We start from the raw sequence: 19824 nt of genomic DNA, 5'->3' as shown, positions 1-19824 counted from the left end.
TATGATCTGTCATCTAAGAAATGTACATGTTTTAATTGATTGTGTTGTCTATAATGTTGTTGTAATTTGTAAATGTGTTTGTTGTTGTAAATGTTTTGTAAATGTGCTTTTCATGTTGTAAGCTTTCCCTGAAATAGAAACTTCTCAGTGGGACACCCCTGCATAAAAAAGGTTTAATAATAATCATACAAAAAACATGCAGAACAGCAGCCTTTTCAGATCAAGATTGGGTTTTATTTCAGGACTCTGAATGTATGCTTGAGCTTTTATAATGCCTGTGTACAGTTGGTTTATAGGGTCATACAGATTGTGTAGATTAAATGCTGCCAGATAGATTGAGGGAAGTGGTGCCTTATCTACTATATCCCTTCTTCTTATTCCCTTATTCACTCAATTACAAGTTACAATTTTGGGTGGTGAATGTGTAGTACCAGTTTGTCAGATTACATAATACATTTAGAGAAAACAATGTTCACAGCTTCAGTTTTTGTTGTAACCTAATGCTTTGCTCTAGTATATGTTTGGATCATAGTAGAAGGACACAACGAAACCAATTTACAGTGACACACATCAGCTGTTTGAGTCTCATGAAACATATGCAAATGTTTATTTAATGGATCAACAAGATTAACAAATTACAGTTGACAAATAGGAGTAGTTGAGATCGTCCCTCCTCGCGTCACGAGCTGGAGTAGCCGACTTCGGACGCATGTGCTCCTCATTGCATCATAAACATTGTGGACACAGTTGGGGACAGGCAGACTCCTCTTCTTCTCACGACAAGGTACTGTTGCTGCAGGTAGAAAATAGCTCGTTACTATTATTGAATTAATGTAATGTTGTTGATAAATTACCTTTACTTGTTCACTGTTTACAGTTGTCTATAGCTACAACATTTGTAGTGTGTATCGCATTACATCCTAGCCATCTTTAGGCAGTCGTTCACGGACTGAATGACAATATATTCAAGGCTGGGATGACTATTCTCTATTTATTTTCAGGGTGTTATTTGTTTTAGACTGGCTTTTTTGAAAATATAGAAACGTCATATTCAATGCTTCGATTTTACTTGTTGCCCAAAGTTTGTCGGGGAGTTACCGAAGTCTTTGTTGTCCAGACTTAAATTTAGCGCCAACTTCAAGCGTGGTCGTAGAAGACATGGGGAAACTGTCGCGTGCCTGCCGAATACCTCACTAACCAACTTGGCTGGCTATCTGTCTATTCTAGTCATTGAATCTAACTAGGTATTCTTTACTTCCCAAACCTATTGTTTTGTTGGGTTGTAGAATATGGTAAATTCTGTTTTTGGCATGGCGTGCATTAACTAGGTAATGTATTTGGCGGACCGAGACTGTAACTTCGTGTTTCCTCGTTGGTGCCAACAGTCCCATGTGTTCTTGCTATGTGTGTCATCCGGAGAAGAGCTCTAGAATGGCTTCTTTGTTTTAGTCTGAACTACCAAAGAACAGCTGTTGAACTGCAGCAACTAGTTAGAGGTACAGACAGTAGGCTAGCTGGCGAGGAGAATCTTTCTCCTTTCTCTCTCTGAATTCAAATTCAATTCAAAGGCGCTTTATTGGCATGGGAAAACATGCATACATTGCCAAAGGAAGTGAACAAGTCAATTACAAATTAACAGTAAATATTACACACAAATGTTCAAAAGAATACAGACAGTTCAAGTGTAAATGTAAGTAGACAATCAGAAATGTAGAGTAGACATTACATACAAACAATACAGACATTTAAAATCTCTAATTTCATTTTTTTTCTCTCCTTTCTTTCTCTCTCTCTCATTCTCTATGTGAGTCACAATCAATGAGTCAATTAGTCAGCACTGATCAAAGTTAAGTATGAACTAACTAGCTGACTACAGTCAGTCAGTGTGTTGCCATCTTCAGAGAGTTGTAATAATTGTTCTGTTTTTATTGTATGTCTGGTGGGAAATGGCTGAAGGAGATGGCAGGAAATGGCTGATAACAATGGGTTTGGTGACCCTGCCATTCTTCTCGTGTGAGCAGGTGTTTGTATTCCGCTCCACTATCTCTCTGTGTGTGACTAAAATGAATGGACATCTGTTTTGGTTAGGAACACAGGGCCCTCACTGCACACCTGCTGGTTGGTGCTTCTCTCCCCTTCCTCAGGCGACTGCCAGCCAGCCAGCCAGCTATCACTGGATATTAAACTGCTATTCTGGATGTCAAAGTGTTGTCTTATACAAAGTACAGTGGCATTGTATTTATTAAAAACGATTAGGCTATGAGAGAATGTCTTTTGCCTCATTGTGAGCTGTTAATATTTACTGCACAAGGCTGAAATCTAGCTCATCACAGCAGGATCACACCTAATTTGAATGCACATTTTTAAAATACCTTCTCATGAATCTCATGCAACTGTAACCCTAATTGTTCCATCAATGTTCCATGTAGCCTAATGTTCAGTCTGAAACATGAGCCAAAAAACCAAGGAGCTAGCCTATATTATAAGCCTATATTATAAGCCTCTAGCAAGATCTGAGCATTTTGTAATCCCATTAGCCAAGCGCTGGGGCCAACTGCTCCTTCACTTTCATTCTGCCTCAGTCTCTAGGTTACAGAGTTTAGGCCTAGTTATTCAGTCTGTCCTGTACTACTGAGGGTCTCTGTCTTCAGAACCAACAGAGCAACCAAAGGCTTGGGTTCATCGCGGTCCTTTTGTCTCCCAAAGCATCAAGAACAACTGTGTTACCTAGGACTGCTGTGCAGAGCTAATGCCACTGCAACCGTGTGGAAGTGATGGACTGAATATGTATTTGGACCCCTAGGCTTTTTCTCTTTCAAAGTTACTCCATCTCAAAACAGGGGGAGTGAAACAAGCAATGGGGAGTTTACTGGGAACTCAACACACTACTCAGAGCCAGCTGTCATCATAAAAGCTCTATGAATGTGTGGAGGTGCTGCCAGGGTGACTGGCTGTGGGTTGGCCCAGCCTAAGTTTGGGAGGATGGTGACCTTGGGTCAGTGCCTCTGGTTAAGGTTAGGATTTGGCGAGAGCAAATTGATCCTAGATCAGTGCCTAAGGGGCAACTTCCTCCCGGAGCCCTGAGCCTGAGCCAGACCCATGGACCTAGGCCCACCCAAGACCCCCTGTGTGCTCACCCTCCAACACCACAGTACCACTTCGTCCTCAGGTTGTAGCCTAGCCCAGTGCCCTCTCCTCTGCTTTAGCCCTTGTGACTGTGTCCGAGGTTTGAACCTGGGTCTTCTTAAGCCTGCTAAGCTAAAGCCTATGCATTAGCTCCGGCAGGGCAACTCATTAAAGAGATTGTTTCCAAACCATCTCCACTATACCCTCACCCCCTGCCATCCATCCAGCCAGGATATTCCTGTAACCCAGAGCATTGTTTTGGAATGTTGCTATGTCCCACGGATGGCTCAGGAACCAGATCCCTGGAAGTGGAGTTGGAAGAAAGATGTTGGCAGAATGGGCCATCAATCATAAAACATGTGTTTAATGATTAATGTACGTGAAGTATCGATGTACATGTGTGAAGTATCGATGTACATGTGTGAAGTATCGATGTACATGTGTGAAGTGATCGATGTACATCATGTATGTGAAGTATCATTGCACTTACATGCGATGCGTGTCAAGGATGTACTGTATGTGCCTTACAAGGATTGATGTACTCATGTCCATTCCTGTGTGTTTGTGTGTGTGTGGAGCAAGATTGACAGCGTGTCCTGTCCCTGTAGAGAGCCTTTGATAGCTCCACCAGATTTAGCTCCTGAGTGGAACTGCCCGCAGTAAATCTAGGTGATGACTTGTTTGTTGCACCATGTGGAAAAAGCATCCTGATACTGTTGCTTACAGCCCCTGTTTATATTAGAACACCACCTGATAGCATTACGATACTGCTACGACCCATGTTTACCACCTTCTATTAACATTGTCACAGTTTTACTTTGTTATGCATCCAGGAGAGGATTGCTTAATATCTGGCCTGAAGCCAGTGTGAGTGTGTGTGTGTTGCTACCAGCGAGGCATCCATTGCTCTCTTTGTGACTAATGATCAGGTGAAGGGTTTTTTGGTTCTAAAACAGAATTTGAAAACATGTTAGCTTTAAAAAAAATGTTAGCCAAAGAAGCGTGGGAGCAAAACATGAGTTTTGTTTAGATTAGAGACAGTCACATGGTGTCACAGTGAGAAGAGTATCCTGCGCCGCTGATGGTATGAATCCCTGGGAAACAGCAGTGAGGAGGCTAGTGGCTCCTCTCACTTGATCATATGACCCATACTCGTGTTATAAAGCCAGTGAGAAGGAGTACTAGTCTGGGAATGTACTGTATGCCTACCACGTCACAGATAGTTCCTGAACAATGCACAATTGTTAAATTTGGATTTGTTGCTGTGATCAAGATGGTATAGGCTAGGCCACATTATTTATGCTACAGTTCTAATATAAAGGGTGAATGAACCACCCCCTCCCATGAGACAGCTTTACATTTACAGGGTAAAATAAGAAAGTTGGACTCTCAATGATTCTGTCAGTCAGTATTTTCCTTGGGATGGAAAAGTTGCGATTGGTGTGGTGGAAGTCTAGGATTTACCACTCTGTACTTTAGCTCTTCGGAGGTAAGAATCAAGAAACAAGTCCTGAGTAGCCACAATATATGAGTCCGGTATTTATTGCTTGCAAACAAGAGACAAGATCGGCAGGATGCGCCTGTCCCCCCATTATTGCTCTCTCCTACCACTCCCTCAGAGATCACCGCTGTTCATATGGTAAATTATACAGTGCTTCTCAGAACAATGGCTATAGAACTTTAGAGGTGTGGCAAGAGAAAATGTCATCACAGTAGTTACACAAGTTGTATCAGTCATATGAAAGTGTATAACCTGAAAATAGTTCTATGAATGTATTTTCCATAACATTGGTTCAGATGAGAGTTTTACAACTGAAGGAAGGGAAATTATCTTAGTCATTTATGAAGCAAAACCGCAACAGAAATAGTGATTTTTTTTTTTCCTCTTTTTTTTTCCCCCCCATTGACTCAGGACAATGTGGACTTTATATACTGTGGTTCTAAGTTGGTCAGACAGAGGAGGTGGCTCAATTCTAAACCAACCCCTATCCCCAGCCTGTTACTCCCTAGGCACTCATGTAGATCTGAGAGGATTGGATAGGTGAAAGTAATACTGAAATAGCGCCATCCTGCCCTCTGATTGCCTGAATGGATGGAAATGTCACCATATTTCTGCCACCTATACCAAACCAATAGTGAGTAGGGACACACTAGGGGTTGGTTTGGAATTGAGCCGAGGACCGGCATCGCTCCAGAGGAACCCGCCATGATGCCAGCTGGCACCGTTTGATGACACGTTCAACAGAGCATGGCAAAATGAACAGCAGCACAGAGACTACCTCCAATCTGATTCCTTGAACCACGTGACACAGGGCCTAAGTAATTCCATTGGCTGTAATAAAGTTTGGCCCTATTAGATGGTGGTTATGTCACAGGGGGCAGAGAGGGAGTGAAACCATATCCTTATCGAGACCTTTAGTGTGTACTGGCTGTCAAAGGCCATTCAAGTCTACGGACAATAGGGGGCAAGTCATTGTTTATGTATCTAGGGGGTGCTCAAGGGCCCAGTAGAGATGCTGTAACTGCTGAAGATGTCAGATATAGGCCTAGGCCACCCAGGTGCCAATTCCATCATAGTTTGATGTTGCCTTTGCCTGTAATGATGTAATAACAGTTACAAATCAATGTTTGGCCAACACTTGGTGTAGTTAGGGTCGCATTGGGCCCATTTTTTCCACTAATACCTGTGATTCAGTCCTTTTTTTCAGTCCAGTGATTCCTCTATTGTTCAGGTTTTTCTATTATAAATGAATTTTACTAACCTCTTCGGTAATGATCATTGAACTGCTTTTCCCACTCCCCACAGGGCCATTATAGCACAATTAGAGCCTGACAGTATATCTGAGCACTGATATTATCGTCCGATATTGGCCGTCTACAGAAATATCTGTATCAGCACACATTCCTCAGAAAATGCAGATACAGCACCAAAGATGTGCGTCAGCCTCACATTACGAAATGATAGAATATCAGGGTAGTTGGGTTTTTAAAGAGCAGTAGATATACCGTTTTTTTTTATGAATGCCGTTTGGCATTAATGGTATTTGCTGTTACTGGAGGGCCTATAAAGTGTTAGGAAAGTAATGGTAGCTTTTTGAACAGTTGCTAACTGGGTGTTGACTCAAGTTTATTTGTCAGCACATTATATACAATGCAAAGAAAATAGTCTGATGGCCTGAAATTAGAACCTTTTCTGCAACCAGGTTTGAATGCTTCTGTACCATCTGCCCAATGGAAGCAGGTAGAACAGGGTGTGGACTGGGGCGTTTTCACCACCCTCTTGACTCTCCAGCTGAACAAGAGTTATTTGGCATAAGGAGTCACACAGTAAGATATTATTTTCCAATCATTTATTTCACCAGTTAACATGGCTAGCTAGAATCCACAAATTAACGAGTCTGATGACGTTCTTGTCATCATAAGCAGCTTGGATATGTAGTTCTGAGTCAACTGTGTCCAGCATGGAGCAAAACACATTTCTTTAGGGGGGGAGGGGGGATATAGTATTTAGGACATCTCAAGGTGTAGGCACGGTGTGCTCACACTCTCACAGGAGAGAGGAGATTGTTCTTCAAACAAATGCAAAATTGTCTTACTTTCTTTATGAGCCCGCAACAGATGCTACAGCCATGATTTGTATTTTTTCTTTTCACAATTACATATTCTAAATGGCAATATAACAATAATTTCATGTTAAGCCTACTTTATCATGGCAGTTTACACTGGTAGCCTGCCTGAGGCTGATGTCATGGGCCGGTGAGGTTAGAATATTGGATGTGCGTATAGGCAAAGATTTTTTTATAACTAGAAGATGCTTGAGTGGCTCGGAATCCAATGGTAGCCATTGTTCACCCTGGAAACTAGCAACGTAGCCACTGCAGGCATGCGCAGAGAGGTTTATCAGTGATGGGTTTCATATTTCGTAATACAAATGTGTTAAAGTAGCTGGAGAAGTAAGTGGGATATTTTAAATTGTGTCATGTTTTTATTCATGCATATCTGCAATTATTCACAACGGCAGAGGATCTTGTCAGACTGCGCAAACTTATTTTTTTAACATATAGATAGACTAATATGTTTTGTCCTGTGTAGCAAAGAGATTGTAAGACTCTAGACATTACACACGTTAAGCATTTCACCATTGAAAAAAACAGCCCAGTCCTTATTTTTCCCACAGACTATGGCTCCTTCTATCTCTGTGGTAAAGACTATTACTTTTCTTATTTAGGCTGTTAGCAGGGCCATAACTGCCATTGAGGACATCCAAGGTCATGACCTTTTGTATTTTTAATCATAGACATATCTATATTCCCTTATTTCATAAGTGAATTACATCATTGTGCATATACAGTGCCCTGCATAAGTAATGGGACAATGAAGCATTTTTTCTTCTTCTGGCTCTACACTCTAAATGTTTTTTTTTTTTTAATGATAAGAAAATTATACACTTACAAAATGATTGCAATACACTGCGAAGTGTGTGTATTCTATTACCGTCAAATAGGTTTCTCATACTAATCTGTTCCATAGAAGCCAGTCAGAATAGAATAGTGGAAAATTCCATGGTCCAGCTCCCCCAGTGTTAATCCTACCTATAGACCAGGGGAGGCTGGTGGAGGTAGAAATCGGAGGGCGGGCTCATTGTAATACATAAAATGGAATGAGGAATGTTATCAAATTGATATTCAATTCCATGCATTACAATGAGTCTGTCCTCCGATTTCTACTTCCACCAGCCTCCCCTGGTCTATAGACCTATAGGCTGCATTGACTGCTGTCCACAACATGAACTCTGGGACAACAATCAATCAACCACATGATGATGGGAATCCACTCTGCAGCAATTGACCATAATGAACCACTGCACCATAGACATTACCATGTGGTCTGCCTATCACACACACACACACACACACGCGCACACACGCGCGCGCACACACACACACACACACACTCACAGCCCGCCCTATTGATAGCTGTAGATTTCCCACAGTATTCCTAGCTTGACATTATCAAGCTCTCTCCTGTCCTCTAACATAGTTCAATACTCACACAGATTACCACACAATGAACTTCATTCAATACTGCAGCTAACACATGGCACGCAGTGGGATATTACCCATGACCGTTCATTCCCCCGTGATGACCCTGTGGCTCTAGAAGGGCACGATTTCTGTCTGAAGACTAAGAGCCATAGTCTGCTCTGTCTCCAGTGCCAGCCGATGACAACATTGACATTCTTATTATGATACACCTCCTGTTATCAGCCTATAGGCTAGTTAGACTTTGTGCTTATTTGGGATCAACTACATTGCATGGTGGGCTGGGAGTAGGAAGCGCAGATCTTCGTACCACCTGGAGGGGTGTTAAGCATCTCTAGGCCTAGCAGTCTCCTGCAATGTAGTCAATCTCAAATATAACCTTTCTCCTGTTGTTTTACTTGTGTAGAGGGCATTGACTTCTGAAACCTCAGTGCGGAAAAGCCTCTATCCACAATGATTGAATACTGGGCTACTAGCCATACTCTATTGTTTGCATACCAACTGCCAAGTTTGGATATGCTTATGGAACACAATGCCAGAGGTCTACTCTATTTGTCTTTGTTATATTTGACTCCTATTAGGCTAATCATCAACTGTTTGAGAAAGTCGCCACAGTAGTATCTGTGGAAATGTCTTCTATCTTTAGGAGGGAGGGTGGAAGGAAGGGAGGAGGACGGAGAGGGAGGAGGAGGACGGAGAGGGAGGAGGAGGACGGAGTAAGGCAAATTAGGGGGGAGGAAATATAGGATGGGAGTGGTGGACCAGTGCCAACGATTGGGGGGGTATTTGGGGAACACCTCTTCACCAAGACATCCTTATAGCTATAAAATGAAAGTTCGGATGTCGGTCCCTCCTATAGGATTACTGCACAGCCCTCGTAAGTAAGTGTGATGATTAAACATGTGTTTTTCTAAAGATGCATTTACAGTAGGCTACTGTATATTCACATGTAATACTTGGATAATAGATTTGAGTTGTGTCTGTTGTGTGCATATTTGCCCAGAATATTTTGGCTTCTTCAGATGATACAGGCTACAGTATCATGTCTGATAAGATGTTGAAGGTTGAATTGCTGCTCTCTGTCCAATGTTATGAATTGCTGAACTGACAAACATTTGGTATAACCACTGTTGATTGTTACTTGCTCACTGTTTTTCCCTCACATTGTGATCCGTTATCAACCTGCTTCTTTGCTGGTAAAGCAAGAACTTTGTGGTTTTTAATGTTCAGTTAAGTTTCTTGATTTATAGAAACACCTCAGTAAACTCTCAGTAGGACACAGAAATAGAAAAGGAATACAGAAGTCAGTATGGTAGTCAGGGCAGGCTGGTGGAGGTAGAAATCGGAGGACGGGCTCATTGTAATGCATGCAATTAAATGAAGAATGGTATCAGACACTGACTACATTACCACAAACATGCATCTGAGATTGTGTTGTGTACCTGAAGCTGTAGATCTTGTTGCTATGTAAAGACAGCATGCCAAACAGCAGAACCATCATTCTCAAGTCCACATCATTCTCAAGTCCAGAGTCACTACCGATCTTCCGCTGTAGATTGAAAACCCATCTCTTCAGGCTACATCTTAATAGTCCCTCCTAAAGACCTCTTCACCCCCACTACCCCCCCTGTACTAACCCTAACCACAACCCTTGAGACCTCTTCACCCCCACTTCCCCCCTGTACAAGTTCTCTCCTGTTAATAACATTTTTTTTTAAAAAGCCTTCCGGCATTATGACTGTCAATGGCCCCTGGTGTGAGCATTGATTACTTTGTCTTATGATGACTGTTGGAGAGAGTATTTATTTACTTACTTAAACAAATGTATTTGTTCTAAGTCGCTTTGGATAAAGGTGTTTGCTGAATGACATAAATGTAAACATAGAGGAAATATGGTTGTTACTACTTTGTGACCTTTTGAACTTATTTTTTTATTAAGAATTTGAAATAGAAAAGTATTAGGATTGATGTGTATGGTTAAATATGATGCCTGTGTTCAGCCAGGACACTTGCATCGGTTTAATATTGTTTAATGAAAATGGCAGTGCATTAGTTATGGCTCCGCTCTGTAACATAAAATACAATAATATAAGGCAGGGAGCCCATAACTGCTCATACCCCCCTGTAGGTAGGTTAAATACAGAACCACCCCGTAGGTTAAATGCAAAGCGACCAAGCGGGTGGAGGCTGAGGCGGTGGATGTGACGACCCATAAGTATAACTCTCATAGCCAGTGGTGTAACACTGTTTAATCAAGGTGCCTTGAGTTGCAAAAGACTCAAATATCAATCTTTTCTTTCAGACCCTGTGCCAAATTTTGACTGAAGCAGAGATTCTGGCAGCAGTCAAAGACAATGACAGCCATCAACGCTCCTCGGGACAGGTATGTAGAAATGACTAATCTGGATCTCTCTCCTCTTAGGACTGGTATCATTCAATAGGCCTACTACATGGATATTTTGTGGAGCTAATTGTGCGTGTGCGTGTTTTCCCAGGTATAATGTGGTGTGGATAATTTTCTTCATCCTGGGATTGGGAACCCTCCTACCATGGAACTTCTTCATGACAGCTACTATGGTAATTGTTCTGTAATTGTTTTCAGATGTCTGGCTATGACCGATGTTTTGACCTCAAAAGATGTAATTTCATTGAGTTTGACAGATTTGTTTGTGTTTTTAAAACCACCTGGTTCTCTTAGGGAGGAGCTCACTCTGTGACTGGGTGTGTTACCATAGCAACATATCCCTGATCTCCTAGCCTTCCTCTAGACAGACAGACAGACAGTCATTATAACTTTGAAGAGAGAGCCTCTTTAGACTATTAAGATACACCCCATGTCTAGATACTTGTAGATCTGAAATGATTGGACAGCTGTAAGCAAAATGGTGATGGTTCCACCTAGCCTGTATGAGGGCAGGTTGGATTTACTAACATCTTGCCAATACCCATCTAATCCTTTCTGATCTACAACAACAAGTGTCCAGGGTGGAGGGCTTTGGGGATGTTTCTAGACTAAGGAAATTATGTTTTGAGGTCAAACTAGAGTGACTAGAGCTGCCTATGGTCCCTGGTCCGAGCATTGATTACTTTATCTTATGATGACTGATGGATAGATGATTCACTTACTTAAACACATGTATTTGTTGTAAGTCGCTTTGGATAAAGGCGTCTGCTAAATGGCATACATGTAAATGTAAATGTAAATGACATCGGTCATAGTGTAGTAGGTTAGAATTAGCCCGTGTCCTACTCTTATGCTTCTCCTCCTCTCCACTCAGTACTTCACCAGCCGGCTGAAGGACCAAGTCATTAAGACTCCACCGACCAATCAGACGGACAATGGGACCGTAGTGGCGGTGGAGGGAGACACGCGGTCCGTTCTGGAATCTAAGTTCAACAATGTGATGACGCTGTGTGCCATGGTGCCCCTCCTCATATTCACCTGCCTCAACTCCTTCATCCACCAGAAGTAGGTCTAATACCTGTCTACCTACTGTCTCACCTGTAGACACCTAATTCTAACCCTAACCTTCAGGACTTACCACATACCTTTCTCAAACAGTAAATACAATACCTGTAGAACCACCTCAAGCCCTCACCCGTCAAGACCCTGTGAGCCCTGTGGCCTGTATGTTTCTATAGGCTGTTACCTAATCCTCACCCCTCACCAGACCCCTGAAGAACCTCCTCACCCCTTCACCTGTCATGGCATATTACGTTATGAGCCCTATCCACTGTGTATTTCTATAGGCCAGTGGTATGTTTTAGTTTCATTACAGTAGGATATAGAGAGATCTAGTGAGGGGTTGACCACTGGAGAGTCATGACCCACACTCCTGTGGAGTCCTAGGAATGTTTCTCATGTTTCTATCCTCAATTCTTTCCTTCCATCTACCCCTCACCTTTCCCCCACTTTGTCTCTCTTTCCCCCTCACCTCTCTCCCCCTTTCTGTCCCTCTTTCCCCCTCACCTTTCTGTCCCTCTCTCTCCCCTTTCTTATTTCTATTTCCCTCCCTCTCCCGTACTACTCCCTCTCTCCCCCTCAACTCTCTCCCTTTCTGTCTCTCTCCCCCTCACCCTTCTGTCCCTCTCTCCCTTTCTGTCTCTCTCTCCCCCTCACCCTTCTGTCCCTCTCTCCCTTTCTGTCTCTCTCTCCCCCTCACCTTTCTGTCCCTCTCTCCCTTTCTGTCTCTCTCTCCCCCTCACCTTTCTGTCCCTCTCTCCCTTTCTGTCTCTCTCTCCCCTTCACCTTTCTGTCCCTCTCTCCCTTTCTGTCTCTCTCCCCCTCACCTTTCTGTCCCTCTCTCCCCCTCACCTCTCTCTCTCACCTCCCTTCCTCATTTCGCTTTCCCTCCCTCTGCCGGAATACTGTGACAACCCCCACCCCCTCCTCTCCCCCCTCCCCAGGATTCCTCAGAAGTTGCGTATCTCGGGGAGTCTGTCTGTCATCCTGGTGGTGTTTCTGCTGACCGCTGTGCTGGTCAAGGTGAACATGGCGCCTCTGCCCTTCTTCACTCTCACCATGATCAAAATCATCTGCATCAACTGTGAGTAGAGGTCGACCCCACCCAACACATGCACTGCACACGTGCACACACGTGCACATACACAAGTGCACATTCATGCACACAGATAGACAGACACGCACACCTGTACATACTGGCACACAGATGTTTGATTCTTCAGTCTGACTGCGTTTGCTTGTTTATAATGAGAGGTAAAACAGCAGGGTTAAGCTCACCCCCATTCCCTCCCCTGATGGTTCAGTCCTGACCCCTTATGTCTGATGAGGAGCAGCATCTAAGACGGTCCAAGTTATGTTTTGTACTTGGGAGGACAGGGTGACCCCCTATAGGAAGGCTTTGATGCTGATACACATTCCTTCTCTTGGGAGGTGGGACTGTTTGTGTATAGGGTGGGGGTAGCATATGTAAAACAATCTCTGTAATGTGTCCTGTTGTTTTGGAGTATTGCTCTGATATGCCAACCCCCTGTATAAATAAAGTTAATAAATAAATAATTCTACGAATGAATAAGTAATCTTTCTTTCTTTCTTTCTTTCTCTCTCTCTCTCTCTCTCAGCATTTGGAGCGATACTACAGAGCAGTCTGTTTGGTCTGGCTGGGTTGCTGCCTGCCTCCTACACCACGCCCATCATGAGTGGCCAGGGACTCGCCGGGACCTTTGCTGCCGTATCCATGATCTGTGCCCTGGCCAGTATGTATGACACACACACACACACACACCCATAAAACATGGTTCACAGCACACACACTCAAGACACACTTTCCTTCAAAACACAGACCGCAATACTCCTGAGATTAGTAACTGGTTGTGTTATGTGCCACATTGTATACGGCATCCCAGATTAGTACTTCTAGGTTATGACCCTGTGTTTCCTGTCCCTGTGTGTGCAGGTGGCTTTGCCCTGCAGGACAGTGCCTTTGGTTACTTCATCATAGCCTGTATGGTCATCCTCCTGGCCATCCTCTCCTACCTCACTCTGCCCAGGATGGTAAGACCTCATACACACTTATACACTAGTCGTTACGTTAGTTTAACTTGTGTGGCCTGGCAGTCCTCTCCTACCTCACTCTGCCCAGGATGGTAAGACTGTACATGGCATGATCTTCCTTATGGTAAATTTATTTATTTGATAAAGTCATCATCATCAAGCAGCAATGTGTATATAAACACAGTAACATGATAATGGTGATCTTATGCAAGTTGGTTTAGCCATTGTAATGAATGGGGCTAAACTAATGACGATGAGACTGATTGTTGTGAAAGTGCTGAGCTTATGGACTCCTCTCCCTCTCCCATCCATGCAGGAATTCTTCCAGTACTACTTGGAGAGTAATAGATCTAAACATCCATCCAGCGATGAGGAGAATAAGATGGACCTGCTGAAGAAAGGTACCGTGTGTGTGTGTGTGTGTGTACGTGTGTGTGTGTGTACGTGTGTGTGTGTGTACGTGTGTACACGTGTTACTTAAACTTACCCAACTCACTCAAAGATGTGTATTTATGCACAAATACACAACCCATGCACTAGTAATGCGGATTGGACTGTGTTTGTGTTGTGTGACAGACAGCCCAGCAGAGAAGAGGCCGGTGGTCTGTCTGACTGAGGAGGAGACCAGGCCCACAGTGTCTGTCTTTGCCATCTTCAAACAGGTAAAGGACCCACAATACACAAACCCCTAAAATAAAATCTCTTATGTCTATGTTTATATGGCACTCTGCTCTCCTTTAGGTCTTTGTGCTGGCCCTCTGTGGGTGTATTTGTGCATGACACTGTGTGTGTGTGTGTGTTCTCCTGTAGATCTGGGTGATGGCCCTATCTGTGTGTTTCATCTTTGCCATCACCATCGGTACATTCCCTGCTGTCACAGTGGATGTCAAAACCACTGTGACCAAAGAAAGCATCTACTGGGGTAAGTCTCCACACAGCGGCATTATGCATAACATTGTTTTGTTACAGTAAATAGATCATGGTTGAAATAACAATGTATTTGTACAATATTCTTCCAGCATGGTACTTTAAAGAGTTTACATTTATACATAATGTTATTAAAATAAGATAAGATTATTGTTGTTTGTCTGTCTTTTCAGAGAAATACTTCATCCCAGTGTGGTGTTTCCTGCTCTTTAACGTCATGGACTGGGCAGGGAGGAGTCTGACCGCTGTCTGTATGTGGGTGAGTTGTGTGTGTGTGTGTGTGTGTGTGTGAGTGAGAGATATGGTCTGGGCAGGGAGGAGTCTGAGCATTCCACCTAACAGAAGTGCCCAATTACAAATCGATCCCTACCCCTAGACAGTTGTGTTGATCTGAAAAGACCTGATAGCTATGAACAAGAAGGTTTCTCTCAGATAAGTTAGATGGCTATTTCTCCATCAAATACAAAAATAATAATTTTACGTATATGAGTGGCTGGGGTGTAGGAGCTAGGGGTTGTTTCTGGACCATGGTTGTTTTGGGATTTCATCATCCCACAGAACACCTGTGAGCCCTAAAAATAGTTCCTCCCTGCCCAGCTTCCTTTGACATTTCACTGGAACTAAGATTAGAAGGTATTGGTTCCTCATCAAACTTGCCTCAACAAGAAGACATGGGATAGACCAATGATCTGCATGCCAATAGTATTACAAAGGCATATTTATATTTATAGTTATACAAAGAGGCTCATTTTATTTAAAAGATGCTTTATCTTCACAAATGTTTTAAATCAAAAATATTGTCAGAATCTGCTGCAGATTACTAGTGATTATATGATGTCATGGTGCATGGAGTTCTAGCCCTCTCTCCCACACATCGTCACCATCAAAGTGAGTGGAATAATGTTTGGACACACCAGCAGGGGTTATGAGTGAGATCAGGCAGTACGTTATCATGCTGAGAAACATCAGTCATCTAGATTCTAGAACACTGTGGAAACTCCAACAGGATTGCTTGTAACACAACAGAAGTACTTTGAAGTGTAGGCCAATTGTTTGTATTGGAAAAAGCCTCTGGTGTGTTTGGGATGGAGAGGTTCTGTGACTGGTAGAGGAAGTGGTTTCTGAGGGGTGAGGCAGGGTTGCTCATCAGGGTGACTGATGGCTCCCTATTGGATAAACGTCTCATGACAACTAGTGTTATAACTGATCCCAGGCCTAGTGTTAGAACTGATCCCAGGCCTAGTGTTAGAACTGATCCCAGGCCAGCTCTCTGATGATTCACAGGCTTAGAGGTTTCCTTTTCTCTCTCACACAGTCTCTCTCCGACAGTTCTTCAGTAGGAGCTAGCGTAGGAGGGATATCAACTGTCAGAGAACCGTGTGGTTACTCTACATTCTAGAATGGAATTCTGGGTTGGCTGAGGGTGATATACCCATAGAAAAAGAATGGGTAGAACAGCATGCTCATTCTAATCAACATTCCATGGCGGATGTACTGGTGGCCATCTTTTGGTGTACCAAGTTTTAGCTTACAGCTTTATTAACAACCAGACATCTTTTGGTGTAATAGCCAAAGTGCCATGGTCTACTCATTCTATTTCTATGATTGTTACTCACTACTTTGGGGAGGTAGTGATTGTGAACTACAGCACAGTATTTGGTTCGAAGTTAATTCCTACTGTTCTGATTGCATTCCTTCCAATTTCCACTCAGCAATTACCTTTAATTGATGATTTGATTTGGGGCTGGCAATAACAAAATCTCTGGCTTTCTTTTCCTGTCCGCATATCAAAGTAATGGACAGAGAAACAGATAACCTGTGTTTCCCTGTGTTCTCTGACCCGAGAACAGCTTGGAGTCTCTCAGTCAGCTCTGAGTACCTGGGGTGCATCTCAATAGTCTAACATGGCTTCCTCTCCTTCTCCTTTCCTTATCCTGTCCTGGTCTAAAGACATAGGATGATACCATACCATTCCATTTTTTATTTTTTTTTAAATATGTTTTTAGGGCATTTCTGCTTTATTGGGATAGAGACAGTAGAGATTGACAGGAATGATGGGAGAGAGAGGAGGGATGACATGCAAGATAGGTCGAGGGTCGGAATCGAACCAGGAACCTTGCGATTACGTAGGAAGTGCATTAGTGTGCTACGCCACTAAGCACCCCCCAGATACCATTCCATTCTATGCATTACAATGAGCCCGTCCTCAAATTTATACCTCCACCAGCCTCTCTCCCCCTAAAGAAAACCCCACTTCCATGCACTGGCATCCAGTCCAAATGCAATAATTAAATGCAGAGCAGTTCCAAGAGGGCAGAGGGTGGCCTCGCTAGCTCCAACGTTGGAACCAATAGAGAGTGTTATGCAACTAGAAAAATAAGTTCCAGAAGAAAATATGTAGGCTTGCAAAGTCTTATTTTGGTAGTGGAACAGATGTTTTGGTAGGTGGATTTGCTGGTGAGATCGTCTTATTATGGCAGCAGATGAAGTTGGAGATGGTTTGTTTGGATGGATGGAATTGGAATGGTTGGATTGGTGTGAATAGCTTACAAGTTGTATGAGGAGTAGCAGGTGGAAGAATTGGAATAATAATAAATATGTCGAAGAACAGTAGTTGGACTTGCTTAACCAAGCCCACTAACTAGTTTAGAGTGTGAGTTGAGTTCAGGTCTTTATTTCTCCACCGCTTGTCCTACTGTAAGTAATGTGAATGATGTTAGCTGAGGTCTTTAGTTAATTTTCCCCAGTTCACTGGTTCCTTGTGTTGGCTCCTCATTGGAATGCCAGTGTGGGTGTAGACACTGTCCTTGTAGGCCTCCTACAGGGCTCTTCCCTTCCTTGTGTAGGCTAGTATCTCCCCTAAAGGCATATAACATCACAACACACCTGGCTGGGAATTCTAGTCAGTAGAAAGATGATGGACAGAATGGGGTTAGGCATCAGCAATCAATGTGGGTGTATCTACAAGAGCTATTTATAGTGAGACAGCGGAAAACGGATGCAAGTCCAAACGCAAGTACAAACCCAGGCGTATTGGCAATTTGTGTTCGTGGTAACAGGTGAATTTACCACAACGCTGGAGTATCTGTAAAAGAGACGTGTTCACGACAATGAGCAGGTTCAAGTGACATCAGTTGTGCTGAAAATTACCTTGAAAGTAGCACTAATATTTCATACACACTCCCTAGCGCCACCGCCAGTGCCCGCAATTGCCCTAAGAATGGTTTTACGCCATTAAAATGTAGCCCTTTGTGTACTGAATCCTCTCTGTCTCATCGGCATGGTAACTCTCATCACACTACCACAGGACACAGCTCTGATCTGTATTATTGTAGTGTTGTTGAGTCTCTCTTTCTTTCTTTCTTTCTTTCTTTCTTTCTTTCTTTCTTTCTTTCTCTCGCTTTTCCACAGCCTGGTAAGGACAGTATCCTGTTGCCCATTATGGTGGGCCTGAGGGTGGTTTTCGTGCCTCTCTTCATGCTGTGTAACGTCCAGCCCAGGAACTACCTGCCCGTCCTCTTCACCAATGACACCTGGTACATCCTCTTCATGATCCTCTTTGCCTTCTCTAACGGATACCTGGCCAGCCTCTGTATGTGCTTCGGACCAAAGTAAGATCCCTAACCCCTACACACTATCCACTACATCTCTACACACTATCCACTACTCCCTACACACTATCCACTACCCCCTACACACTATCCACTACATCTCTACACACTATCCACTACCCCCTACACACTATCCACTACCCCCTACACACTATCCACTACCCCCTACACACTATCCACTACCCCCTACACACTATCCACTACCCCCTACACACTATCCACTACCCCCTACACACTATCCACTACCCCCTACACACTATCCACTACCCCCTACACACTATCCACTACCCCTACACACTATCGACTACCCCCTACACACTATCCACTACATCTCTACACACTATCCACTACATCTCTACACACTATCCACTACCCCCTACACACTATCTACTACCCCCTACACACTATCCACAACCCCCTACACACTATCCACTACCCCCTACACACTATCCACTACCCCCTACACACTATCCACTACATCTCTACACACTATCCACTACATCTCTACACACTATCCACTACCCCCTACACACTATCTACTACCCCCTACACACTATCCACAACCCCCTACACACTATCCACTACCCCCTACACACTATCGACTACCCCCTACACACTATCTACTACCCCCTACACACTATCCACTACATCTCTACACACTATCCACTACCCCCTACACACTATCTACTACCCCCTATCCACTACCCTCTACACACTATCTACTACCCCCTATCCACTACCCCCTACACACTATCTACTACCCCCTATCCACTACCCCCTACACACTATCTACTACCCCCTATCCACTACCCCCTACACACTATCTACTACCCCCTATCCACTACCCCCTACACACTATCTACTACCCCCTATCCACTACCCCCTACACACTATCCACTACCCTCTACACACTATCCGTTCAGCAACAGATACCTGGCCATCCTCTGCATTCGGACCAAAGTAGGACCACTATAGCGGTGTCTCTCAACCCCCTATGCTCCTAGATTGGTTAGCTTAGATGATACCAATCACAATTTAGTAATGTGTTTTGTTCTTGTTATGGTTCCTTACAGGAAACGTACACATCTCACTGTGTTACTTTATGAGCCAACTTCCCATATATAACGGCCAATCCCTCTATTGTCTGATTAGTAATGAGTTTCCCTTGTGTTTCCGTACAGGAAAGTGGCCCAACCTGAAGCAGAGACTGCGGGTGCCATCATGGCCTTTTTCCTGTCTCTTGGTCTAGCTGTGGGAGCTGCCCTGTCCTTCGCTTTCAGGACCATGATCTAGAACAGGAACGCTAGAACCCTGGACCCCTCAAAACAGTAGAACTCTCTCTGTGTTTCCCTACCTGGTCTGGAGAACCGGAGGAGAGGGGGGGAGAACCGGAGAGGAGGGGGTTGGGGGGGGGGCCCATGAACTTTGGTTATACATTGACTACATTGACTCATGTTTGTCTCAAACGGCAGCACTACAAACTACATACTCCACACTCGGACACAGACAACCCATCCTGAGAGAGCCGGACAGGATCTGTGATCATTCTTCCTTCCCTTTCCTGCGAGTGACTGATGACACTCCTCCATTATGAGAGAATGCA

The 19824-nt window shown here is 43.6% G+C and overlaps 1 protein-coding gene across 1 annotated transcript; it reads left to right on the top strand.

Annotated features, from left to right (window-relative positions):
- Nucleotides 1-745: 745 nt before the first annotated feature.
- On the top strand, nt 746-19607 carry slc29a1a (solute carrier family 29 member 1a). The gene is made up of 13 exons (XM_083695361.1): nt 746-784; nt 10471-10551; nt 10664-10745; nt 11447-11637; nt 12576-12715; nt 13251-13385; nt 13586-13683; nt 14000-14084; nt 14260-14345; nt 14494-14605; nt 14784-14869; nt 18022-18221; nt 19403-19607. The coding sequence occupies exons 2-13, from the start codon at nt 10523-10525 to the stop codon at nt 19512-19514; spliced, it is 1356 nt and encodes a 451-aa protein (XP_083551487.1). The 5' UTR covers nt 746-784; nt 10471-10522; the 3' UTR covers nt 19515-19607.
- Nucleotides 19608-19824: the final 217 nt, after the last annotated feature.

The sequence above is a fragment of the Argentina silus genome (genome assembly GCF_951799395.1).
Source record: "Argentina silus genome assembly, chromosome: X".
Taxonomy (NCBI): Eukaryota; Metazoa; Chordata; class Actinopteri; order Argentiniformes; family Argentinidae; genus Argentina; species Argentina silus.
The sequence above is the reverse complement of the archived record's forward strand: the minus strand, read 5'-3'. Positions and strand labels throughout refer to the sequence as shown.